The 26,341-nt window shown below is 48.5% G+C and overlaps 1 protein-coding gene across 2 annotated transcripts; it reads left to right on the top strand.

Moving 5' to 3' along the window:
• Window positions 1-191: 191 nt before the first annotated feature.
• On the top strand, window positions 192-7,983 carry Bak1 (BCL2 antagonist/killer 1). Of its 2 annotated transcripts, XM_070023963.1 has the most exons (7): window positions 192-438; window positions 1,251-1,312; window positions 3,774-3,874; window positions 4,678-4,813; window positions 5,048-5,191; window positions 6,356-6,536; window positions 6,633-7,983. In XM_070023963.1, exons 3-7 carry the CDS (start codon window positions 3,805-3,807, stop codon window positions 6,735-6,737), a joined length of 636 nt encoding a protein of 211 aa, XP_069880064.1. In that variant the 5' UTR covers window positions 192-438; window positions 1,251-1,312; window positions 3,774-3,804; the 3' UTR covers window positions 6,738-7,983. The 2 variants fall into 2 exon arrangements, with proteins under 2 accessions (XP_069880064.1, XP_069880063.1); XM_070023962.1 differs by lacking the exon at window positions 1,251-1,312.
• Window positions 7,984-26,341: the final 18,358 nt, after the last annotated feature.

Consider the following 26,341-nt stretch of genomic DNA (forward strand, 5'->3'; position numbering starts at 1 on the left):
GAAAAGAGCAAGATCAGAGGGTGAGAACTGAGAATCATGGGAAAGGCAGAGAACAGAAACCTGTGTGGGACCTGGGGGGGAGGGGGGAGGCGGGGTGGTGGGCAGCAGCTGCAGCTGGGCTGGGCTGGCTGCAGATCTTCCCTCCAGGCTGCAGCCTGTGCATCTGCATCCGCATCCGGCGGCCGCCAGGCAACTTCCTCTAGAGGGAGCTGGTCATCGCTGGGCACTGCCGGCACCTCTATGATCGCTGGAGTCGCGCGGGTCCCTGGGCCCGGCAGGGCACACGCAGAGAGGCTTCATCTAGACACCAGGAATTCCCTGACGCCGGTTCCTGGAAGACGGGCCTGGAGCCCTGCGCCTGGGGAGCAGCCGGCAGCCCCTCGGAATCAACCTCGGCCCTTCTGAGCCAGCCCAGGTCTGCGTCCAGGGTCTGGGCAGGTAAGCTGGCAGGATCTGCCCCACCCTCTGACTCCTGGCAGCCTCAGGGTGGGGCAGGGAGCCCATCGGGGCTCCTGTGGGGAACAGAGTCCTAAAGGCTGGCCTGGGCCGGTCCCTCAAGCCTGCTGGGGGTAGGGGGGCAGCTGATGGGGACTGAGTTACTGTGGGATGTCCTTCCTTCGGCCACCTTTCTCCCTGTGGCAGTTCGGGTTGGTCCTAGATGACAGAAGTCTGGTGGGGAAGGGAGGAGGATGGGAGTAGAGGTCAGAGCCAAGGTCAAGAGCAGGGATAGAACTTTCAAGTGCTTTCTGCTCTCCTAGGACCCCCAGACCCGTTCTAGGGCCTGGCCAGGCGTATCTCTTGGGGGGACATGCATCCGGGCCCAGCAAGCTGTGGAGGTGGGGGTGGAATGGGAAGTTAGGCCACTTGGCTTGGGGGACAGGAGTAGGCCTAGATCAGCACAGGCCTCTAGCTTTGGGGACTGTTCTGAGGCTCTACCTGCTCCCCAGTAGTGAGCCGCTGGGGTGGTGTTAGAGGGAGGTGGGAGGCAGTCAGCATCTCCTGAGCCTGAGGGTGCCTGAGTTTAGAGACAAGGAAGGGGGGGGGAGGTTTCTTCCTGAGGAAGGAGCTGACTGGGTGAGAGGCAAAGGGACTTTTGTTTTTCAATCTGATTCTGGGGCTTGAACTCAAGAGCCTGTGTGCTCTCCCTGAGCTTTTGTGCTCAAGGCTAGTGCTGTACCACTCCAGCTACAGTTTCACTTCCGGCCTCTTTGTGGTTAATTAGAGTGAGTCTCACGGACTTTCCTGTCTAGGCCGGCTTCAAACTATGACCCTCTGATCTGAGTCTTTGGATGTGAGCTACCAGCTCGGGCAGGTGAGCAGATAGGTGGGGAGGGGCTGTGCTTGCCCCAGAGTGGAAGCGAGGTCATCCTTGAGATTGGAAGAGGGAAACTTCCTGCCAGGGTGACAGGGGCAGCTTGGGAAGAAATGGGGCTCTAAAAGGGGTGCAAACTGAAAGTGAAAGAGCTTGCATCAGGAAATACGCCCTCGGGCAAGAGTAACAGGCCAAGACTGAGGAAGATGGCTTGCGCTGGGCTTGGTAGTACACACCTGTCATCCCAGCCCTCAGGCTGAGGTAGGAGAATCTGAAGTTCGAGGCGAGTCTGGACTGCAGAGTTAAGACCTATCTAAAATAAAATTAAGCCTAGTGCCGGTGGCTAACTCTTGTAATCCTAGCTACTCAGGAAGCTAAGATCTGAGGATTGCAGTTCAAAGCCAATCCTGGCAGGGAAGTCTGTGAGACTCTTATCTCCAATTAAAATGAAACAGTGGCTCAAGTGGTAGAGTACCAGCCTTGTGCTTTAAAAGCTAGAAAGTGCCCAGGCCCAGAGTTCAAGCCCCAGTTCCAGCACACACACACACACACACACACACACACACACACACACACACACACACACACACACACACACACACACACACACACACACACACACACACACACACACACACACACACTAAAAATGAACAAATAAGTCGGGCACCAGTGACCCATGCCTATAATCCTAGCTACTCTGGAAGCTGAGATCTGAGGATCGAGGTTCAAAGCCAGCTCAGGCAGGAAGGTCCATGAGTCTCTTAACTCCAATAACCATCAGAAAAATGGAAGTATTGCTGTGGCTCAAAGTGGTAGAGCCTTGAGCTGAAGAGCTGAGGGACAGCGCCCAGACCCAGAGTTCAAGCCCCACGACCGACAAAAAATAAAAATAAACTAATAAAAGTTAAAAGGACCAACAAAAAAAGGAAGGTGGCTCCGTGGTAGAGTGCTTCGCATGCATGAGGCCCTGGGTTCAATTCCTCAACACTACATAAACAGAAAAAGCCAGAAGCGGCACTGTGGCTCAAGTGGTAGGGTGCTGGCCTTGAACTGAAGAGCCCAGGCCCAGAGTTCAAGCCCCACGACTGACAAAAAAAAAAAAAAAGAAAGCCAGAGCTGGGTGTTGGTGGCTCATGCTTCCTATAATCCTAACTACTCAGGAGGCTGAGATCTGAGAATGAAGGTTCAAAGCCACCCAGGCAAGGAAAGTCCATTAGACTCATATCCAATAAACCACTCAGAAAACCGGAAGTGACGCTGTGGCTCAAAGAATAGAGTGCTCGCCTTGAGCTGAAGAGCTGAGGGATAGTGCCCAGGCCCAGAGTTCAAACCTCATAACCAACAACAACAAAAAAATCTTGGGATAGGAGGGCAGGTAAGGTGGGGGTACATAATGGAGGGCTATGAAGGAGGCTTGGACTCTTGGGGGCTCCATCAGCTTTATGCCACCAAGGAGGAGGTGGGCACAGGTAGGAAGCAAATGGAGACAGCTGCTCTGAGAGAAGAGCACCCAGAGAGGTCCACAAGCAGCAAGTGAGTGTTGGAGGCACCCAACATCTTCCCGGGTTCCATGTCCTCGGGCACTAATGATTGGAAGCCCTACTTTTCCTACCTATGGAATGGACGTGATGGTATGTACTTGGCTGGGATGCTGTCAGATTTCAATATCCAACACCCAGAGTGCTCCTAAGTGGTAGCAATATAGAGTATGTCTTGCTGGACACCAACAGCTCACACCTGTAATCCTAGCTACTCAGGAGGCTAAGATCTGAGGATCACAGTTCAAAGCTGACCTAGACAGAAAAGTCCATGAGACTCTTATCTCCAATTAACCACCAGAAAAGATGGAAAGGGAGCTGTGGCTCAAGTAGTAGAGTGCTAGCTTTGACCACAAAAGCTCAGGGACATACCCAAGCCCAGAGCTCAAATCCCAGAACCAGCACACACAAACACACGAAGTATTTTCTGCTCACAGATGGGAATTGGAAGGTGTGTCCTGATCAGCCAAGGGAAAGTAGGCCCTGGAGGAAAGGAAGACCTGGGAGGCAGAGAACTCTCAGGACTTTCTAGGGAGGGGACAGAGTGCCCCAAGATTAGCTGGAAGAACCCTCCATCTCTGAAGACAGACTCAAGGGCCAGGAGTGACAGAGAAGGGACATAAGGGCCATGCCATACCCTCCTGGAGGCGCTGGCTGCTGGTCAGAGACGAGGAGCAGACACCTCCCTAGCTTCCTCACGCTGGATGCTGTTTCCTTTAAAGCCTTGCCAGGAAGATGCTCAGTGATTTCTTGTTGCCCTCAGCAGTTGCTGCTGGTCCCCAAGGTGGTAGAACAAGGAGAAAAGTCCTAAGGATTACAGGAACTTTCTGGGAATGGAGGACCCCCCCCCTCCATCTTGAATCCTCAGCTGGAGGCTCTTGCCCATTCCCAACTCTACTTTTTCTCATCCATCCCTGTAGGCTGACATAGTCCTCCCCTGAAACCTGAAAGATGGCATCGGGACAAGGCCCAGGCCCTCCCAAGGAGAGCTGTGAAGAACCTTCCTCGTCCTCAGCTTCTGGTAAGAGTCTTCCCGTCTTCCCCCTCCCACCTCCCCCCCTGCAACCACAAGGGCCACCACGAGGATGGAGAAGACAGACTGGGCAGGGCCAGACAGGACTTAGGGACGGGCTTCTGCCATGTTTCAGCCCTCAGCAGAAAGGTGTCTCAGCCCACGGCCCATGGGGCTCAGAGGCTGGAACTACACAGTCACAGCTAAGCCCATGTGGGAAGGAGTATGCGCTGCATAGGGCCTGGAAATGGGGACAGGCCAGGGAGCCAGCCTGAGGGCCAACCCAGAGCAGAGGGGCGGGGTGAAAGAAGAGGGCAGAGAATGCCCTCTCCGACATATCCCTGCTGGAGAAATAAGGAAGTGAATCGGCTTATCACCCAGCCAGGTCCAGGGATCAGGGAACTCCGAACTCAATTGTTCAGACTTGTGAGGGAATTAAGATGGCTGCCCACTCCCTTCTTCCTAGTGGACGGCCTGGGAGGCCCCAGCTCACAGTCCACTCACTGCAGGATATTCTCTGCACCTGAGGTTCCCATTCCAGACCAAACACAAAGGGCTGGGTACTTCATACAGCCCACATGCTGGGGTTCACATCCGGCTTGACTAGTTGTTCTAATTGTGGGAACTTGTGCACCTCACTCAGCTGCCCGGCTGCTCTGCTGTCAGCAAACACTGCAGTGGGCACTAGGTATCCACTAAAGGGCTCTGGATTTTTCTGCCCGTGGGCAAGGATGCAATGTGGGGGGAAGCTTGAACCCCTCACAGAGTACTGGAACTCCCTTCCATGGCTGACGCCCAGCTTTGACCCTCAGAGCAGCAGGTAGCCCAGGACACCGAGGAGGTTTTCCGCAGCTACGTTTATTACAGCCACCAGCAAGAGCAGGAAGCCCAGGGGGCAGCTGCCCCTCTCGACCCTGAAATGGTCAACTTACCTCAAGACCCTAACAGGTGAGCTCTGGGGAGACAGGCTCGCGGTGGGAGTGTGTGTGTGTGTGGAGGGGGGAGAGGTCTCTATGTGGATACTGGGAGCTAGGGAGGACTGGGGGAAGAGGGGGTTCCGTCCTCCCATGTCTCCCCACGCTGAGAGCATGGACTGTGTTTGATGCACATCTGCCCCCCATCTCTGAGCCCAGCCCACCTGTCTTTGAATGTGGCTGTTCACCCACCACCCCACTCCTACAGCGTTATGGGGCAGGTGGGCCGGCAGCTCGCCATCATCGGAGACGACATTAACCGGCGCTTTGACTCCGAATTCCAGAACATGCTACAGCAGCTGCAGCCCACAGCTGAGAACGCCCCCGAGCTCTTCGCCAAGATCGCCTCCAGGTACCCAGCCCAGTCACTTCGTCCTGCCATCTATGGCAGCCAGAAGCTTCTCTGTCAGTATTAGCAACAGGGTCCCCATGTGGTCTCAAGGAGCTGGTTTTTCCCCTTTCTCTCTCTCTGAGTCCCAGATTCCATTTGTGTAAAAGCTCATGGCACTTATGAGCTCTGGCACTAAGGACCTGATGGTTAGACTAGGACATGAAGGGGCTATAGGGTGGAGGTGTGCCCCAAGGCCCCCCAGGATTTTGGGGTGTTTGGTTGCTTGAACCCAGGGCCTGGGCCACACTCTTCTTTAGCTTTTTTGCCCAGGGCTGGCTCTCTACCATTTGAGCCACAGCTCCAAGTCTGGCTTTTTAGTGGTTAATTGGAAAAAATCTCATGGACTTTTCTACTCAGGCTGGCTTTGGGCCATGATCCTCACATCTCAGCCTCCTGAGTAGCTAGGATTACAGGAGTTAGCAATTGGCGCCTGGCTCCCCAGGTGACATTACTAACTAACCTCGATTGGGCTGCTTACCTGTGGCATCTGAAAGAGCACCTGATGTTGTGACAGAGACTCTATACACCTGATTCAGATCCCAGCTTTGCCGCCAACTCCACTGGAACTTCCTGGCCCTCATTCTCCTCTCTGTGAAACAGGAAGAGACACAAGTGTCCACACTGAAAAGTTAGCTATTTGTGGAGATGGGGATGAAGGGAGGGGTAGGTGACAGGTTTGGAATCAGTGCCGAGATCTAAAGGGCCCCAGCCCGTGTCCTTAGCCAGCCCTCCACACCCCATGCCCTTTCGATTCTGGGATCTGGCCTAATTTCCTCTTCTGTCCTTTTCTCTCTGCTGCCCTTTGGGCTGCCAGACCAGCAGCAACACCCACAGGTAATCCCCCTGCTGCTTCTGTCCACTTTCTCTGCCCTCTGCCTCTCTGTGTCTCTGTGTGCCTGCAGCCTTGGATCCCCGCACCAGCAGTGTTTCCTGCTTCTGCCTCTTAGCTTTCTGCTTTCACAGAAACCCATGCTCTTCCCAAGTTGAGGCCAGGCCTAGGCCAGTCTCTTCAGCTTGGAATCCCAGCTTAACCACTTAGCTTCCCGGGGTGAAGGAGGAGGGTTGAAAGGCTCCTGAAAGGCTCCTTTGGTCTCACCACTGGCTGATGGGACACTCTGCCCGCAGGCTGTTTGACAGCGGCATCAGCTGGGGCCGCGTGGTGGCTCTGTTGGGCTTTGGCTATCGCCTGGCCATGCATATCTACCAACATGGCCTGACTGGGTTCTTCAGTCGAGTGACTCGCTTTGTGATCGACGTCATGATGCGTCACTACATTACTCGGTGGATTGCACAGAGAGGTGGCTGGGTAAGTTCCCAAAGATGGCAGCATCCGCCCTGCTTCTGGGGCTATCCCATCCCCAAGGCACGAGCCCCTCTCTGACCCACCCCTCTCTCTTGGCAGGTGGCAGTTCTGAACTTCAGCTATAGACCTATCTTGAATGTGTTAGCGGCCCTGGCTGTGGTTCTGTTGGGCCAGTTTGTGGTACGAAGATACTTCAAGTCATGACTCCTAGGCTGGCTCTTTGGGGTTCCAGCTGAGTGAGACCTCTGGACTTCAGCCCAAACGTCTTCCTTCCCCTTCTTTCCTATAGACCTGTCCCTCCTAGCCCCAAGACTACAGAAGCTTTAGCAAACAGGCACTCCAGTGTGGAGAGCCCCGGCCCAGGGGTCATTCAGGCTGCATAGCCACTCCAGCATTACATGGTGCTAGCAGGCGCCCTCTCTGGGTCCCATCCTGTCAGAGAGTGGCTGTAGCCTCTTCCTTCAGCTCTCTGGTGTTGAATGCTGGCGAGGCTGATATCGTAGCGAGGTAAGAGGCTGGGGACCATGTCTTCCCAGGAAGTTTTTTTTTTTTAATGGTTTTTGCTTTTTATATTATCCTCGAGAGATGCTCCCACCCTTTCCCACCATTGCCCAAAGTCGGGGCATCAGTGCTATGAGACTCAGTGAATCCCCCCACCTTCCTTGTCCCCCAGGATTGGTCTATTCTAGAATGTTGGAGCCTGAGAGATGAGACTTGAGCCTTCTTGGCCCTGCCTAATCATGGCTTTCCACAAGCAGGACTGGCTGGAGATGGGAGCCAAGATCCTGTTCATCTCCCCTATTCCTATTCTATCACCCTAAGTTGCCTTGGTAGTTGAACTCTCAGGGATTCTGGGCCCAGGATAGGGAGGGGTAGGGGTGGGAGGTGGTGCAGACCAGAGCTGTCTGAATGTATTCATCAGGATTCTCTGAGCCTGCCTCCAGTTCTTACCCTTCATCTCCCCTAATTCCCACGGCTCCCAGCCCAGTCACTACAGATGAAGACCCTTGCCTGCCCCCCTAGGGATCTTGGATGAGCAGGAGGTTTTAGGCCTCCATCCTTCCTACATTGCAGGGCCTTCGATCTGGCTTATTACTGAGGAAAGAAGTAAGACTCATCTGGAGGTGTTTGAGAGGGAGGGGGGTAAATCACCGGGAGGGATCCCCAAATTGGAACTCTCTCTCTCATGGCCTGGGCATGGAGTAATCCCGGGGAACTGTGAATACTTGAACTCTACCCAGCCCCACCCAACGTGTTCCAGGCAGCCTAGGCCCTCCTGGGGCTGAGGTGGGGCACTTTTCTCTATCTTGCACAGCCTTGGGGCTTGGGAATAAAGAGAGGGAAGTTCTTGATTAAGCCAAATGCAGGAAGGGGATACAGATGGAACCTTCGGGCCACCCTACACCCCCATCCTCCAGCTGTGTTTGAAAATAAACTGTGCAATCCCCCACCTTTGCCTGGTATTCGCGTATCTTCTACCTTGCTAGCCATTTGCTGAATGTCTTATATGAACCCAATCCACCAAATAACTCTGGGTTTTGTGCCTTTTGAAAGCAGCAGACTTGGCTGGACTGTGGGAAGCTGGGCCTGCTGGAATGTAGCTGGCTTAGTAACTGCATCAAATCCTTCATTGGTCTCCAGAATTCTGGGTGTGGTTCCCTGGTGGGCTGGAAGACCAAAAGAATTCCCAGCCAGCCCTGTGTGACATCTCCACCAACTATTTAGCTCCTTCTCCTTGCACTGTCTCCCTTGGGAAGCCAAGGAACCCTTGACTACACAGATGGTGGAGCAGCTGCACAAGTCTGAGGACCCCCAAGGACCAACTTGGACCTGACTTCATCTCCTTCCCTGGGGTCACCACCCCCATTGATCCAAAAGGTTCTTATTCCTAATGTATAGCTCTGCCTGGGATACAGTGTCCCAGCTTTCCCTTCCCTATGTCCCTACACACACACACACACAACACACACACACAGAGGGCTTTTGTGATTTTAGGAGTTTGATGCTGCATAGGAGTCCCTACTGGGAGGCAGCCCTGGTTGATAAAAATAACAAGTATGGGGGCATTGAAATGTTCCCAAATCTACAAAGTCTTTTCAGTCCTGGGCACTCTGGTCTGTTTCTGACACCCTTCCAAAATGTCACACATCCGTCTAAGAGGACTCTTGGATTTCAATCTCACTGCTCTGGGGCTGGCTGCCAAGCTCCTTACCCCTGCGTGTTGTTATCAAAGAGGCCACAGAGGAGAATTGGTGGCCAGTGGGCACAAACTGAAGTGGCTGGAAAGTGACTGTTACCAGGCGTGCACCCCCACAATGTACAGAAAACGCTCCTCAGATGGTATGCTTACTCTGTGCAGGCTTCATACTGAGACTTTATTATTGATACCTAAACAATAGGTTTGGAGCCCAGATGCGTGCATGTGTGGGCGCATGAGTTCACAAACTCCCACTTTTCAGGTTTTAAAAAACAGGTGCCTTCCAGAGGCAGGAAGAAGTAACTTGTCACCAGAAAACTGGTTTTAAGTTTTATTAGGACGCAGGGAGGGGACAGCCAAAGGAAAGGTCTCAGGTATGGTGAGTACAGGCCCAACGCAGATTTAGGGACCCAGACAGCTAAGATGCCTCTCTTGCTCTGCTAGCCTAGCCTTCCTGTCACCCCCCCCCCACCTCCCTCCTCACTGAAAGCTGTACTGAGCCAGTTGCCCGAGTCAAAGATGGCCGCCACCGCTTCGGGGACGCATGCGTGCCCTTTCGTGGGCGTGGCCTTAGGGCCGCCCCCGTTCCTTCCCGCGGCGGGCGGGGACCGGCGCCTGAGGTGGGTCATAGCTTGAGGCAGTGAGGGAAAGTTACCAATAATTCGTGGCTGGAAGAATCAACGCAACCTCGGGGAAGAAGTCGGAATACTATCCTGATGGGCATGGGGAGGAAGCCCCAATAGGTTGTGGCTCTTGCCCACCTCTGGTCCCCTCGCGACCTCTGCGAAGATGAAGTTCCCCAAACCTAGATCAGAGACGAGGCCGGTGTTATCCAAACCAGGGGGTGAGAATTTAGGGGCAACAGAGTAAGGCAGGGGAGCTCTGCGGAACCGAAGGTAGTCAGATCAGGGGCGCCTGCCGGGCACCGGCGGCTCACGCCTGTCATCTTAGCTACTCAGGAGGCTGAGAGGTGAGGATCGCGGTTCAAAGCCAGCTCTGGCAGGAAAGCCATGAAACTCTTACCTCCGAAGGGGAGCTTTGGTTCAAAGTGGCAATGCGCTAGTCTTGAGCAAAAACTCCAAGGACAGCGCCTAAATTCAAGCCCAACAACAACAAAATTATGACCTAACTATCTGAATTGTGTTAAAATGAATGTATTAATTAAAATAGGGAAAGCATCATCTTCTGTCACAGCTGTATATACTTCAGCTTTAACCAGTCTGTGCACATTTATAACCCCAGGTATGCATACATTCATACAAGCATGCATATGTGTGTTTGGAATTACCAGTGAGTACTAGAAGTATTCAAAGTCAGGGGCCAGAAAAACAGCAAAACTCATCTTCAGCGGGCATAATGGTGCACACCTATAATTCAAGCACTCAGAAGGCTGAAATAGGAGGCCAGCCTAATATACATATCAAGACTGCCTCAAAACAAGATTGAACACCTTCTCTCAGGTATGTTCACTAACTGTCGACAATTTTTGTGTATGTGTGTGCCAGCAATAGGGCTTAAACTCAGGGCCTAAGCCTTGTCCCTGAGCTTTTTTCTCAAACTTTTTTTTTTGCCACTTGCGCCACAGCTCCACTTCTGGCTTTTTGCTGGTTAAAGGTAGATAAGAATCTCATGGACTGTCTTGCCCAGGCTGGCTTTGAACTTGGGTTCTCAACTCTCACCTAGCTCCTAGAGGGCTAGGATTACAGGAGTGAGCTATCAGTGCCAAATGATTACTGGCCATGTTAAAAATTACTATAAGCAGGAAAGTGTGAGGCTTGAATCTCCAATGAACTACTCAGAAAAAGTCTGTTAGAGTGGTGCTGTGGTTCAAGTGGTAGAGTGCTAGCCTTGAACAAAAGAAGCTCAGGGACAGGGCCCAGGCCTAAAGTTCAAGCCCCAGGGCCAGAAAAAAAAAAAATCACCATAAATTATAAAAGTAAAGTGGGGGAGGGTGGTGGAAGCATTTAGCCCACCAGCTAACAGAATAGAAAGTAATGAAGTTGCCAAGAGCCAGTGGCTCATGCCTGTAATCCTAGCTACTCAAGCAGAGATCTGAGGATTGTGGTTCAAAGCCAGCTGAGGCAGAAAAATCCCAATGCAACTCTTTTTTTTTTTTGGTCATGGGGCTTAAACTCTGGGCCTGGACGCTGTCCCTCAGCTCTTCAGCTCAAGGCTAGCACTCTACCACAACGCCACTTCCAGTTTTCTGGTGGTTTACTGGAGATAAGAGTTTCATGGACTTACCTGCCTGAGCTATCTTTGAACTGCTATCTTCAGATCTCAGCCTCCTGACTAGCTAGGATTACAGTCGTGAGCCACCAGCGCCTGGTCCCATGCAACTCTTATCTCCAATTAACCACTCAAAAAAACTCAAAGTGGAATTGTAGCTTAAAAGTAGCAGAGCACTAGCCTTGAGCAAAAGAGCTCAGGGACAGTGCCCAGGCCCTTAGTACAAGCTCCACAACCAACAACAGAAGAAAGTAATGAAGTAACTCTAGCACTGAGTACACTCTCAGCCCAGGGCTGTGTTCTCCAAGTTCCAGATTTTGGTAATGGCCTCTGTGGTCCCGCAGCTCAAATGATCTCTAACTCAATGCCAACATCCATGAAATCCAGCAGGGCAGGGTAGCATGCTCCTATGATGCCAGCCCAAGGAGGCTGAGGCAAGAGAATCCAGAGTTCAAGGCTACCTGGCCTCCATAGACTCACCAAAACAAACAAGACCTATGAGTCTGTTACTGTCATCCCATTCATGTTCTTTGCTGGTCCCTGGGGAAAGCCTGTGACAAGGGAAGGAAGGCTGACAACCCAGGAGCGAGGGAAGGCTAGGGGCCCTGTGTGGGGGTCCTAGGAGGGATGCACCAAACCTGATCTTGAGTGAAATAGGGAAGCTTCTCAGAGGAGGGGACGTGTGAGCCATTTTCTTTGAACAAATCCATCCTATTCAGACAGGCACTCTCTCAACAGCACACAAGACTTTTCTTACTCTCCATAGCCAGCTGTCGCAGCTACAACTCTAGAGTCTCCATAGTAACTTCCCTTTCTCCTTCCTCCTCAGCACATTTCACACTGAAGGCCTCTGCTCCAACATCTCCTTTTTTTTTATTTTTTTTTTGCCAGTCATGGGGCCTGAACTCTGGGCCTGGGCACTGTCCCTCAGCTCTTCAGCTCAAGGCTAGCACTCTACCACTGGAGCCACAGCACCACTTCCGGCTTTTTCTGTTTATGTGGTGCTGAGGAATTGAACCCAGGGCCTCATGCTTGCAAGGCATGCACTCTACCGCTGAGCTACCTTCCCAGCCCCTCCAACGTCTCCTTTAGCCTGGTTTTTGGTTGTTGTTTTGATGGTAGTGTTCCTGTTTGTTTTTTTTGTTTTGTTTTGCCAGTCCTGGCACTAGAACTTAGGGCCTAGGCACTGTCTCTGAGCGTCTTTTGCTCAAGGATAACACTGCCACTTCAGCCATTGCACCACTTCTGGCTTTTTGATGGCTAACTGGAGATAAGAATCTCTGGATTAGCCAGGCGATGATGGCTCAAGCCTGTAATCCTAGCTAGTCTGGAGGCTTAGAGGTGAGGATCACAGTTCAAAGTCAGCCCAGGCAGGAAAGTCCCGGAGACTCTTACCTCCAATAAACCACTAGAAAACTGGAAGTGGCGCTGTGGCTCAAGCGGTAGAGCGCTCCCCTTGAGCTGAAGAGTGCAGGGACAGCACCCAAGCCCAGAGTTGAAGCCCCACGACCAACCAAAAATAAATAAATAAATAAATAAATAAATAAATAAATAAATCTCTGGGAAGTGGCGCTGTGGCTCATGTGGTAGAGCGCTCGCCTTGAACTGAAGAGCTGAGGGACAGCGCCCAGGCTCAGAGTTCAAGCCCCATGACCGACCAAAAAACAAAACAAAACAAAACAAAAAAATCTCTGGGGGCTGGGAAGGTGGCTCAGTGGTAGAGTGCTTGCCTTGCATGCCTGAGGCCCTGGGTTCGATTCCTCAGCACCACATTAAGCAAAAATAAAAAAGCCGGAAGTGGCGCTGTGGCTCAAGTGGTAGAGCGCTAGCCTTGAGCTGAAGAGCTGAGGGACAGCGCCCAGGCCCAGAGTTCAGGCCCCACGACCGGACCCAAAAAAAAAAAATCTCTGGTCTTTGCTGACTGAGCTGGCTTTGAACTGTGATCCTCAGATCTCAGCCCCCTAAGTAGCTAGGATTAAGGTATAAGCCACCAATGCCCAGTAATCCTCTAATTCTTACCAAAAAATAACTTGCTGTTAACCACTCCATTTTCTGCTTTTCTCAGCCCTTCTCTATCAGCAAAATCACCTCTTCTCCTCTGCTCATCAAAATTAAGGCTGGGAAGGTGGCTCAGTGGTAGAGCGCTTGCCTTGCATGCCTGAGGCCTTGGGTTCGATTCCTCAGCACCACATAAGAAAAAAGCCGGAAGTGGCGCTGTGGCTCAAGTGGTAGAGCGCTAGCCTTGAGCTGAAGAGCTGAGGGACAGCGCCCAGGCCCAGAGTACAGACCCCAAAACCGGACCCAAAAAACAAAATAAAACAAAATAAAATTAATGTATGTGTGCATATATATATATATATATATATATATATATATATATATATATAATTGGAATTTGAACTCAGAGCCCAAGCTTCCTTGTTTTGCTGACTGCCACTCAACACGACGTGATTTGTGGCTCTATCCCAGCCTTTTCTTATTGTTTAGGAGATAGTGTTTCTAGCACTTTTCTTTCTGAACTGGCTTCAAAACTCAATCACTTGCCCAAATCTCAGCCTCCCAAGTAACTAGAATTGCAGGCAAAATCCGCTGGCACCAGGCTTTTGGAGATTTTGTTGTTTGAGATTGGGCCTCCCTCTGTAGCCCAGACTGGCCTAGACCTCACAGGCCTCCTGCCTCAGCCTCCTGAGTGCTGGGATTATAGGAATAAACAACATTAAGACTGCTTCTTACTTTATAATATTTCCAAGAAAGTGGAATCTTGGAGAACGTAGTCGATGAGTCTGTGGTTTCAAACTGACTTCTGTAATTTATTTTGAATGGATAACTTAAAAGATATCAAATATTTTGATGTTTGTAAACAATATTAAGATCTTTAGATTACTTGATTTGCCACATTTAAAAGTTTGAATTATTAAGGTTATGAGAATTATTTACATGCTTAAGATTCTTTTCTCATTTGACTTGTAAATTTTCCCAGTGAGGAATTTGAAGTGCTTGGTAAAAAAAATAAATAAACTAAAATAAAAATCAAGTATATTAAATTTGTAAACATAGCTAAAATATTTAAGAGAATTTAATTAACTAAATTTGTAAATGGTATGAGTAATGTTCAAGCAAATTTAAATTGTCCAGCCCATGGGCTGTTTAAAGAACACTAGTTAAAAGCAAGATATTACTCTTACTTCTATATACAATGTACAAGATTTCTAATAGAATATCCACATGTATAAGTTAAATTTTTCTCTTTTCTTTTTTTTTTTTTTTGGCTGGTCCTGGGGCTTGAACTCAGAGCCTGGGTACTATCCTTGAGCTTCTTTTGCTCAAGGCTAGTTCTCTACCACTTGAGCCACAAAGGTTAAGGCATGGTTCAAGTTAGTAGAGTTTAGGTCTAGCAATCTACCCTGAGCTTAAACTTCAGTACTGCTGAAACAAAAACAAATAAGGAAATCTACTTTTAAATTTACAACTTTGTTTTTGTTTTATTTTTGAGACATGGTCTTACTATGTAGTCCACCCTGGCCTTGATCTTCCTGCTTCAGCCTCCTAAGTACTGGAATCACAAGTGTATGCCACCATGCCCTGCTAATTTGCAACTTTTCTTTTGTCCTGGGGGGCATGAACTCAGGGGTAGGCACTGTCCCTGAGCTTCTTTTGCTCAAGGCTAGCACTCTACCACTTGAGCCACAGCACCACTTCTGGCTTTTTCTGTTTATGTGATACCGAGGAATCAAACCCAGGGCTTCACACGTGCTAGGCAAACACTCTACCACTAAACCACATTCCCAGCCCCTAATTTGCAGCTTTAATAAACTGAAGAGGCTCATGCCTACAATCCTAGCTACTCAGGAAGCTGAGATCTGAGGATCACAGTTTGAAGCCAGCCAGGTAGAAAAGTCCATGAGACTCTTATCTTCTGACTGTTATCTCCCATTATCCAGCAAAAAGCCACAAATAGAAGTATGGCTCAGGGCTGGGAAGGTGGCTCAGTGGTAGAGCACTTGCCTTGCATGCCTGAGGCCCTGGGTTCGATTCCTCAGCACCACATAAGCAAAAAGGGGGGGAAAAAAGCTAGAAGTGGCGCTGTGGCTCAAGTGGTAGAGTGCTAGCCTTGAGCTGAAGAGCTGAGGGACAGTGCCCAGGCCCAGAGTTCAGGCCCCACGACCGGAGCCAAAAAAACAAAAACAGAAGTATGGCTCACGTCGTAGAGCACCAGTCTTGAACAAAAAGGCTAAGTAACAGTGCCCAGATCCTCATTTCAAGTCCAAATACTGGTACACACATTGAGAGAGATTGAAGCTGGGTGCTGGTGGCTCACACCTGTTCAAGAACCATGACCAACAAAAAAAAATTTTAATTATAAAAAATAAAATAGACCAGGTGCCTGGTGGCTCACGCCTGTAATCTTAGCTACTGAGGAGGCTGAGATCTGAGGATCATGGTTCAAAGCCAGACAGGGAAGGAAAGTCCGTGGGACTCTTATCTCCAATAAACCACGAGGAAACCGGAAGTGGTGCTGTGGCTCAAGCGGTAAAGTGTTTGTCTTGAGCTGAAGAGCTCGGGACAGTGCCCAGGCAGAGTTCAAGCCCCACGACTGACAGTAACTAATTAAAATAAAAAATAAACAGAAAAGTCAAAAGCTATCTGTAAGATATATTAAAGAGGTAGGTTTCATTAGGCAGCCAATGAAGAGAACACCATACACTATTCAGGCAGGAAAAGAAGTTTATTTACCGAACTACTGCCCCTGTCATGTATGGTGGAGAGGCATGGCTGAAAAGGAAGGGGCAACCCATCCCTGGGCCAGGACTTATCTAAGCCAGGGACAGGAAGAGGTATGGCCAGGTGGGGGAAAGATGTGGCCACACTGGATATGGTGGTCTGGAACCTTCCTAAGGTCAGATGGGAGGCATGTGACCAGAGGTGACCCAGGTCTGCCAGTTACCTAGGTAACAGATACTGGGTGGAAACAGCCAAGAGGTTAGGAGGTGTCCCTGTGCAGACCTTACACTATGTACATATGATCATATATTTTTTTTTTGGGGGGGGGGTCCGGTCGTGGGGCCTGAACTCTGGGCCTGGACGCTGTCCCTCAGCTCTTCAGCTCAAGGCTAGCGCTCTACCACTTCAGTCACAGCGCCACTTCCAGCTTTTTTCTTTTTGCTTATGTGGTGCTGAGGAATCGAACCCAGGGCCTCATGGATGCAAGGCAAGTGCTCTACCACTGAGCCACCTTCCCAGCCCCTGTATATATGATCATATAAGATGATGCTAAGCAAAATGAACCCCAAGATAGGGACACTAGAGGTTTTTTTTTCTTTTTCAGTGTTGTTTTTTTTTTTTTTTTTTTTTTTTTGTCGGTCGTGGGGCTTGAACTCTGGGCCTGGGAGCTGTCCCTCAGCTCTTCAGCTCAAGGCGAGCACTCTACCACTTGAGCTACAGCGCCACTTCCGGTTTTCTGGTGGTTTATTGGAGATAGGAGTCTCACGGTCTCTCCTGCCCGGGCTGGCTTTGAACCGCGATCCTCAGATCTCAGCCTCTTGAGTAGCTAGGATTACAGGCGTGAGCCACCAGCGATTCAGTGTTGTTTTTAATGTACTATGGGACTTTTGTTTATTGGTTTCTTTTGTATGTTCTCCCCCCATGGTATAACATCTATTATCATTGTATTTGATTCTGGTGCCTAGCATCTTGAATATACATTTTTCTAATTTGGAAAGGGGAAGGGAAATAACAAAATGCTGAAACAAGGATACAGATTGACCCATTTTTAACAATGAGATACAAGACACTGTGTTGAAAACGAACTTTACAACTTGGGGGTCGGGGAGGGAGGAGTTGGGGAAGTGGGGAGGGAAGGATAGTAGGGGAAAAACAAAGGAGGGGGTAACAATGCGCCATAGGAAATATACTTATTACCTTGTTCATGTAACTGTAACCCCTCTGTACAGTATCTTTACAATAAAAATTTTTTTAAAAAATAAAATAGGGCTGGGAATGTGGCTTAGTGGTAGAGTGTTTGCCTAGCATGCCTGAAGCCCTGAGTTCGTCCACAATACTACATAAAGAGAAAAAGCCAGAAGTGGTGCTGTGGCTCAAGGGGTACAGCACCAGTCTTGAGCAAAAGACACTCAGGGACAGTGCCCCGGCCCTGAGTTCAAGCCTCAGGACTAGCAATAAATAAATAAATAAATATTACATCTAAGCATCAATGTCTAGAGCACTATGGTTTGAAGCCAGTACTAGGCAGAAAAGTCTAACTCAATATCCAAACCACCCAGTAAAACACATTGCTGGCTCAAGGGGCAGGGTGCCATCTGAGCAAGCAGGAGGCTGAGTTCAAACCCAGTACCTCCAATTATAGGAAGCTATTGTTTTGGACTAAGCTCCTACATTGGGCTCCAACAGGCCAGACTGATAACCAAAATGCAGTCACTAATGCTAAAGTTCCACTCCACCAAATCAAAGGTAAGTTGTCACCTAATCTTCAAGGAAATCAGGGCAGATGCTAGCCAAAGTTCCAAATATACCAGCTTCAGCTGGCATGGTAATGACAGCTTCTTCTGCCTTAACCCTTACGTAGGGTAACCTGAGGCAAACCAGTAGGTTATTTTTCTATCGTTCTGTCTCTTTGTCCTTGCCTTGCAAGGAAAGTAACTTGGAAACGAGCAATCTGTTTTTTGTACTTTTTTCTGCTTTTTTCAGCCTCCTCTCTCTAAAAACAGCCCTGTCAGCTGGGCTTACCAGAGCACTTGGATTTTATGGGATTTTTATGCAGGAATCTAGAATGAGAAATCTTTAAACCAGGCCAGAGGTGTGGTCCAAAGACGTGGCTCAGCGTTAGCATGCTTGCCTGGCAGTGGTGAGCACTTGAGTCCTCACCCCAGCCCGGAAAGGATCTTTAAGCTCGGTCATTTTTTTTTTAATTTTATTTTATTTTATTTGAGAACATACTGTACAGAGGGGCTACAACTGCATGGGCAGGATAATGCATACATTTCTTACCAAGCATTGCAGCCTCCTCCTTTGTTTACCCTTCACCTCCCTTCCCCGTAAGCTCGGTCATTTTTGTATTTTGACACTGGAATACAATTCACTGACTTGTGAACAGCAGTGATTTCCGTTTACTAGGAGAACTGTTTTGTTTCCTGTTTTTCTTGAGAAGTCCAACAGGAAATGCCACCGGACAAGGTGTTCTGACAATATGAGCAACGAGGAGGTCGCTGTGCACCTGCACACTTCCCAGCCTGGGAGTCCGCGCCTCAGAGGGCGGAGCACAGAGACTCGGGTCCTCCTAGAGGCTAGAGAGGACGCGGGTGGTGGCAGGGGCGGGGCCTGCGAGACGCTGGAGGCCTGGGGAAAGGCGATCGCCCGCCCCGAGGAAGAGCTCACCCGCAGTTTCTATCACTGGGTTAGGGAGGCTGGGGGCTGGCGCTGGGGGTGGGGACCGCGGCGGGGAAGAGCAGAGGGAGGTGGAACTTCAGTTCTTGATCCTGTATTGATAGGAAGACCCTGGAGGTCCTATTGGACCAAGGGTAGTTATTTTCTTTTCTTCATTTGTTTTTGTTGTCAGTCCTGGGGCCTGAACTCAGGGCCTGGGCACTGTCTCTTGCTCAAGGCAAGCACTACACCACTAAGCCACATTCCCAACCTGAAAATACCCAGTTTTAAGGATTCCAGACCTGACCATAGAAGTAATTACTATTCAATATAGAAAAATATAGATTTATGTTTACAAAATTGTAAACTAGGGCTGGGAAGGTGGCTCAGTGGTAGAGTGCTTGCCTTGCATGCACGAGGCCCTGAGTTCGATTCCTCAGCACCACATAAGCAAAAAGAAAAAAAAAAAAAGCCGGAAGTGGCGATGTGGCTCAAGTGGCAGAGTGCTAGCCTTGAGCTGAAGAGCTGAGGGACAGCGCCCAGGCCCAGAGTTCAGGCCCCATGACCAGACCCCCCCCCCAAAAAAAATTGTAAACTAAAACGAGTTGGTCTGGTGTGGCAGTACACATCTGTAATCCAAGCACTAGGAAGACCAAAGTAGAAAAATCTGGAGTTCTATATCAGTCTGGACTACAAGGTGAGGCTCTGTCTCCAAAAAGAGAACAAGCAAAAAAAAAAAAAAAAGAGCTGGAGGGGGGGAGGGCAAAGAGAACAGGCTCCATCTATTGCAACAAAACAAAACCAACCAAATAAAATACTCCACCAAAAATCCAGAGTTTTTTTTTGTTTTCTTTTTTTCAGTGCTGAGATAGAACTCTCTAGGCAGTTGCTCTAACCTTTTAAGCCACACCCCCAGCCCCTTCTTTGTATTGGTTGTTCTCAGAGTAAGGTCCCAGTTAATGCCCTGGCAGGGCCCGGACCTCCTGCTTGTACTTACTTCCCTGTGTCACTGGAGATGACAGGCACACACCATTGCACACAGCCTTTGAAGCCCCACCTCCACCCCATACCTCCAACCCTTAAGGGGCTCTTGAAACCAGACCCAGACGTTGACTGAGATGGAAAATTGAGAAGTCTTATGCAGGCACCAGGGGGCGGGGAGAGGCGTGACTGTACTTTGATCCCCTGATCTCTGCTTCCCAGCTTCCCCAAGTAACTAAGATTCTAGGCTTGAGGCACCATACCCAATTAAAAAAAAAAAAAAAAGTTCTGCCAGATGCCTCCTCCCCACTATTTTTTTGTAAATGCAGTCAGAATAATTTGATACATTTGTTTTGTAACCTGATTTCTTTTTTCTTTCTGTGCTGCGCTTGCTTGAATTCAGGTCCTGGGCACTGTCCCTGAGCTGTTTTTGTTTTGTTTTGATTTGTTCTCAAGGCTAGCACTCTACCACTTGAACCACAGCTCTACTTCTGCCTTTTGTAGTGCTTAACTGGAGATAAGTCTCACAGATGTTCTGCCTTGGGTTGGCTTTGAACTTTGAGTTTCAGATCTCAGCATCCTGAGTAGGTGGGATGACAGGTGTGAGCCACTGGTACCCAGTTGTAATCTGACTTTTTTTTTTTTTGCCAGTCCTGGGGTTTGAACTCAGGGTCTGAGCACTGTCCCTGAGCTTTTGCACACTCTACCACTTCAGCCACAGCACCACTTCCAGCCTTTTCTGTTTATGTGGTACTATGGAATCAAACCCAGGGCTTTATGCATGTTAGGCAAGCACTCTACCTCTAAGCCACATTCTCACTCTCTAATCTAACTTTTGAATGATTTTTTTAAAATATTAGTGGAACTTAAACTCAGAGCCTCAAACTAGTTAGGAAGATGCTATACACCTGAGTCCCAGCCCAGCAAGTGTTTTCTATTGTGTATACTTTCCTTTGGCATTATTATCTCCACACGCCCCCCCCCCCCAGGTTTTTGTCTGTTTCTTGAGACCAGGTTTTGTTGTGTGGCCCAGGATGACCTGAAATTCTCAACCCTCCTGCCTCAGCTTCCTGAGTGCTGGGATTAGACTAGGAGTAGATTAGGAGTAGACTACCACACCCAACAACACATATTTTTAACAGCTACATAGTCTTACATTATACATAGGCACTATAAAGAATTTTGTTCTTAACTGACTTCCTATTGTTGGACATTTATGTAACTTCCAAGCTGTTATAATTAACCAGCATGCCAACTAACAGTACGTATATCTGGCAAGCAAATAAGTCTGATCTGCAAGCTGATCACCTATCTTTTCCCTATGAGAGAGTATGGGGGGGGGGCGGAATCAACCTGTATTAGAGAATTCACACAGGGTTATTATCACTTTGTCTGCATAAATGGTCTTATCACATAAGCTATATGATAGCTAGTAATGCATTTAGACATGTTGGAGTAAGATTGTTCATGTTGCAGTTTCCAAGCTATCTTGGAAACAACTAGTCAACAGTCCCTCACTGAACTCAAGATCTCGCATCCATGTGTTTAGAGATCTGAGGTAAGTGTGTTCTGCAAGTGCTTGAAGGTCTTTTTCAGCGTTGTGAATGCCTGTCACCACCATCCCCAAGTCTGGCATCTGAATGTCTCACATGGTGGTTCTTTTTTTTTTTTTTTTTTTTTTTTCCAGTCAGTTGTGGGGCCTGAACTCTGGGCCTGGGCGCTGTCCCTCAGCCCTTCAGCTCAAGGCTAGCGCTCTACCACTTGAGCCACAGCACCACTTCTGGCTTTTTCTGCTTATGTGGTGCTGAGGAATCGAACCCAGGGCCTCATGCATGCAAGGCAAACATGCTACCACTGAGCCACCTTCCCAGCCCCTCACATGGTGGTTCTGAGTGAGTACAAGACCACCACACTCAGTTGCCTTGCACTCTTTTCTATTTCAGTTCCTTATATGGAAAGGATCATGTCTTTGGACCATCTTAGTATTTGACAGACTGTCTTTATTGGATGAATACATAGATAAATGGAAACCTTTTTTTTTTTTTTTTTTTTTTTGCCCGTCATGGGGCCTGAACTCTGGGTCTGGGCGCTGTCCCTCAACTCTTCAGCTCAAGGCTAGCTCTCTACCACTGGAGCCACAGCGCCACTTCTGGCTTTTTTTGTTTATGTGGTGCTGAGGAATCGAACCCAGGGCCTCATGCTTGCAAGGCATGCACTCTACCACTGAGCTACCTTCTCAGCCCTTTTTTTTTTCTTTTAATTGATCATGGGGCTTGAACTTTGGGCCTGGGAGCTGTCCCTCAGCTCTTCACCTCAAGGCTAGCACTCTACCACTTAAGTCACAGCATCACTTCCTGTTTTCTGGTGGTTTATTGGAGATAAAGTCTCACGGTCTTTCCTGCCTGGGCTGGCTTTGAACCATGATCCTCAGATCTCAGCCTCCTGAGTAGCTAGGATTACAGGTGTGAGCCACCGGTGCCCAGTGAAACCTTTTTTGAGTGCTGGCCCTGAGGCTTGAACTCAGGGTCTGGGCCTTGTCCCTGAGCTGCTTTTGCTCAAGGTTAGCATTCTACCACTTGAGCCACAGCTCTAGTTACAGTTTGGGTGGTTAATTGGAGATAGCCCAGGCTGGCTTCAAATCATGATCCTCAGATCTTAGCCTCCTGAGTAACAAGGATTACAGGAATGAGCCACTGGCACCTGGCTTCAGTACAGTTTTTTGTTTGTTTTGTCAGTTGTGGGGCTGGGCCTGGGCACTGTCGCTGAGCTCTTCAGCTCAAGGCAAGTGCTCTACTACTTGAGCCACAATGCCACTTCCTGTTTTCTGGTGGTTAATTGCAAATAAGAATCTCACAGACTTTCCTGCCTGGGTTGGCTTTAAACCATGCTCCTCAGATCTCAGCCTCCTCAGTATCTAGGATTACAGGTGTGAGCTACCAGTGCCCCAATAGTACTCTGTTTTTAAGAAACATTTGCAACTTAATATGTATTTGGGGTTTGGGCTTTCTCTGTTTTGGTGGCACTGGGGTTTGAATTCAGAGCCTCATTCTTGCTAGGCAGGTGCTCTGCTGACTGAGCCATCCTCTAGTCCTGATTTTGCTGGTTATTTTTAAGAGAAAGTCTTAGTTTTCCACCAAAGCACATCAAGTCAGGCAACCCATCTAGCTAGAGTGATAGGCATACCCTTGCCACATTAAACTCAGGGCCTCACACTTGCTTGGCTTGCTAGGCTGGTGCTGTGCTACTTGAACCACACCTCCCAACCCTCTGTAGACACTTTAACTTAGCTGGTGTATTACTCAGTTTTTTGTTACTATAACAAAATAGCTGAAGCAATCAACCTACAAAGTGAAAGGCTTAATTTGGCTCACAGTGTGCAGATTTCAGTCCATGGTTAGTTTGCTATGTCGCCTTTAAGCCTGTGGTGAAGTGGCACATTACCATAGGCATATGGAGAAGTGGAGCTGCTCACCTCATGTGGAGAAGCAAAAATGGGAAGGGGCTGAGGTATATACTTCAATGATAGAGTGCTTGCCCAGCAGGCACAGGGCCTGGGTTTGAATTCCAACACCACAGAGAAAGGGGATGGGGGAATATGAAGAGAATGAAAGGACAGACCAGGGTCCCCAGTGTCCTTCAAAGTCACACCTGATGACTGGAAGACTCCCCAATTTAGAGACTGAGTCCTCTTCCTCTTCCCTTTTATGCTTGGGCTGCAACCTAGAGCCTTGTACATGCTAGGCCACACAATAGTCCACAAAGTACTATACTCACAGTTTCTTTTTTTAGTGCTAGGGATAGAACCCAGGGCCTTGCTCACACATGCTAGAGACCTGGTCCTTGCTACCGGAGAGGCTGAGGCAGGATTACTAAAGCCCACCAGCTCAAAGTCAATCTAGGCAATACAGTGAGACTCCCATCTCAAAACAAAACAGCCTAGTACCACTGGCTCATACCTATAATCTTAGCTACTTAGAAGGCTGATGATCTGAGGATCAGAGTTCAAAGCTAGCCTGGGAAGGAAAGTCTGTGACACTCTTACCTCAAATTAAGCACCAAAAAAGCCCTAAGTGGATCTGTGGCTCACATGGTAGAGTGCTAGTCTTGAGCAAAAAAGCTCAGGGACAGCACTTAGGTCCTAAGTTCAAGCCCTAGGACCAGCAAACACACATGTACACACACAACAACAACAACAAAATATTTCCCTTAAAAACAAGTTAGAATTCTGGGGGCTGGGAAGGTGGTTCAGTAGTAGAGTGCTTGCCTTGCATTCATGAGGCCCTGGGTTCGATTCCTCAGCACCACATAAGCAAAAAAAAAAAAAAAAAAAAAAAGCCAGAAGTGGTGCTGTGGCTCAAGTGATAGAGCACTAGCCTTGAGCTGAAGAGCCGAGGGACAGCGCCCAGGCTCAGAGTTCAGGCCCCACGACTGGACCCAAAACAAACAAACAAAAAAAAAAAAAAAAACAAGTTAAAATTCTAAATGGATTTGCACTGAATTTGTAGACTATTGTGGGGGGGGAAGGAGGGGGTGTGGGGCTTGAACTCTGGGTCTGAACACTGTCCCTGAGCTCTTCGGCTCAAGAAAAGCATTCTACCACTGAGCCACAGAGCCACTTCCAGTTTTCTGGTGGTTAATTGGAGATAAGAGTCTCACAGACTTTCCTACCCAGGCTGTCTTTGAACCTCAATCCTTAGATCTCAGCCTCCTGAGTAGCTAGGATTACAGGCGTGACCCTCCAGTGCCTGGCTTGTAGGCTATTTTGAAGAAAACTGACATCTTAGTAAATGGTCCATTCCAAAGTATGATATTCCCTTCTTCTATCCAAATTATTTTCTGTGTTCTTTTGTGTTGTGCCAGAACTGGGGCTTGAACTCAGGGCCTGGACACTGTCCCTTACCTTTTTTGCTCAAGAATAATGCGCTACCATTTGTGCCACAGTTTTACTACTGGCTTTTTGGTGGTTAACTGGAGACAATAATCATATGGACTTTTCTTTCTTTCTGGGCTGGCTTTGAACTGTGATCTTCAGATCTCAGCCATCTGAGTAACTAGGATTACAGTTGTGAGCCACCAACACCTGGATCTTCTCTGTTTTTTTTTTTACTACAGCTCTAAAGTTTTCTTCACAGAGTGATTTTGTATTTTGGTTAAGCTTACTTATAGGTATTTTCTAATATGAATAGACTCTGTGTGTGTGCGCGTGTGCACTTGGGCCTAGATGCTGTCCCTTAGCTTTATTTTTTTTTTTTGAGGGGGGGGTCCGGTTGTGGGGCCTGAACTCTGGGCCTGGGCGCTGTCCCTCAGCTCTTCAGCTCAGGGCTAGCACTCTACCACTTGAGCCATAGTGCCACTTCTGGCTTTTTTCTTTTTGCTTTTATGGTGCTGAGGAATCGAACCCAGTGCCTCAGGCATGCAAGGCAAGCGCTCTACCACTGAGCCACCTTCCCAGACCTGTCCCTTAGCTTTTTTTGCTCAAGGCTGGCACTTTACCACTTGAACCATAGTTCCACTTCCAACTTTTTGCTGGTTAATAAGTCTCTCAGATTTATCCTCCCAGGCTGGCTTTGAAACATGATCCTCAGATCTCGCAATCCCAGACTGTTTTGCTTTGTTTTTTCAGATGGAGCCTGCTTTTATTTATTATTTTTGCTCAAGCTGGCCTAGACTCCAATACTACTACTTATACTTCCTGAATAGCTGGGATTACAGGTGCATATCACCATACCCAGCTTGTTTATTGAGATTTTTTTTTTTTTTTGCAGGTCTTAAAGCTTGAATTCATGGCCTGGGCACTGTCCCTGAGCCTGTTTGTGCTCAAGGCCAGCCCTTTCCCATTTGAGCCATAGCATCACCACCTCTTGCTAACTTTTTACGTGGGCTAGCCTCAAACTGTTATCCTCTTTATTCCCACTCCCATAGTAGGCATAAGCTACTTCAGCCTTATTTTTCATCCAGTGCTGGGATCAAACCCAGTATCTGAACATGTTAATCACACATGCTAGCCACTGTGTTGTGTATACTTTCAGCTCCTCTTCTTGATATTCAAAAGGTTATGTCTAAAGTATTTTAATTAAGTGTAATATTTTCTGAAGATTTTTGATAGCCTTTACTGAGATAAGGAAGTTTCTTTTTGCTCTTAGTTTGCTAAATTTTGTGTGTGTGCGCATGTGCGCACACGCGTGCATGTGCATACCTGCCAGTAATGATACTTGAACCAAGGCCCTAAACTCTCATTCAGCTTTTTCACTCATGACTAGCACTCTACCATGCCTCTGGTTCCAGCTTTTTGCTGGTTAATAAGAGATAAGAGTGTCTATATTTTATCTATCCAGGCTGACTCTAAACTATGATCCTCAGATCTCAGTCTCCTAAGTAAGTAGGATTACAGGTGTGAGCCAACGATGCCCAGCCAGTGTGTTGTTTCTTTATGTGAAAAATCTTTGGAAACATTTCTAAAAATATCACATTCTGTTTATCAGTCAAGTCTGTTTATCTGACCTATTGTAAGTTATTTTGGGGGTTTAGATGTCTTAACTTCAAAGAAGAGCACAGTAGTTTAAAAATTATACATATTTTAGGATCTTTTTTTGGGGGGATCCGGTCGTGGGGCCTGAACTCTGGGCCTGGACACTGTCCCTCAGCTCTTCAGCTCAAGGCTAGCGCTCTACCACTTGAGCCACAGCGCCACTTCCAGCTTTTTTCTTTTTGCTTATGTGGTGCTGAGGAATCGAACCCAGGGCCTCAGGCATGCAAGGCAAGCACTCTGCCACTGAGCCACCTTCCCAGCCCCATATTTTAGGATTTTTATTATTTTTTTATTTTTTATTTTTTGTTGGTCATGGGGCCTGAACTCTGGGCCTGGGTGCTGGCCCTCAGCTCTTCAGCTGAAGGCTAGTACTCTACACTTAAGCCAAAGCACCATTTCCGGCTTTTTCTGCTTATGTGGTGCTAAGGAATCAAACCCAGGGTTTCATGCATGCAAAGCAAGCACTCTACCACTGAGCCACCTTCCCAGCCC

The sequence above is a fragment of the Dipodomys merriami genome, unplaced genomic scaffold (genome assembly GCF_024711535.1).
Source record: "Dipodomys merriami isolate MVZ:Mamm:240054 unplaced genomic scaffold, mDipMer1.0.p SCAF_16, whole genome shotgun sequence".
Classification (NCBI taxonomy): Eukaryota; Metazoa; Chordata; class Mammalia; order Rodentia; family Heteromyidae; genus Dipodomys; species Dipodomys merriami.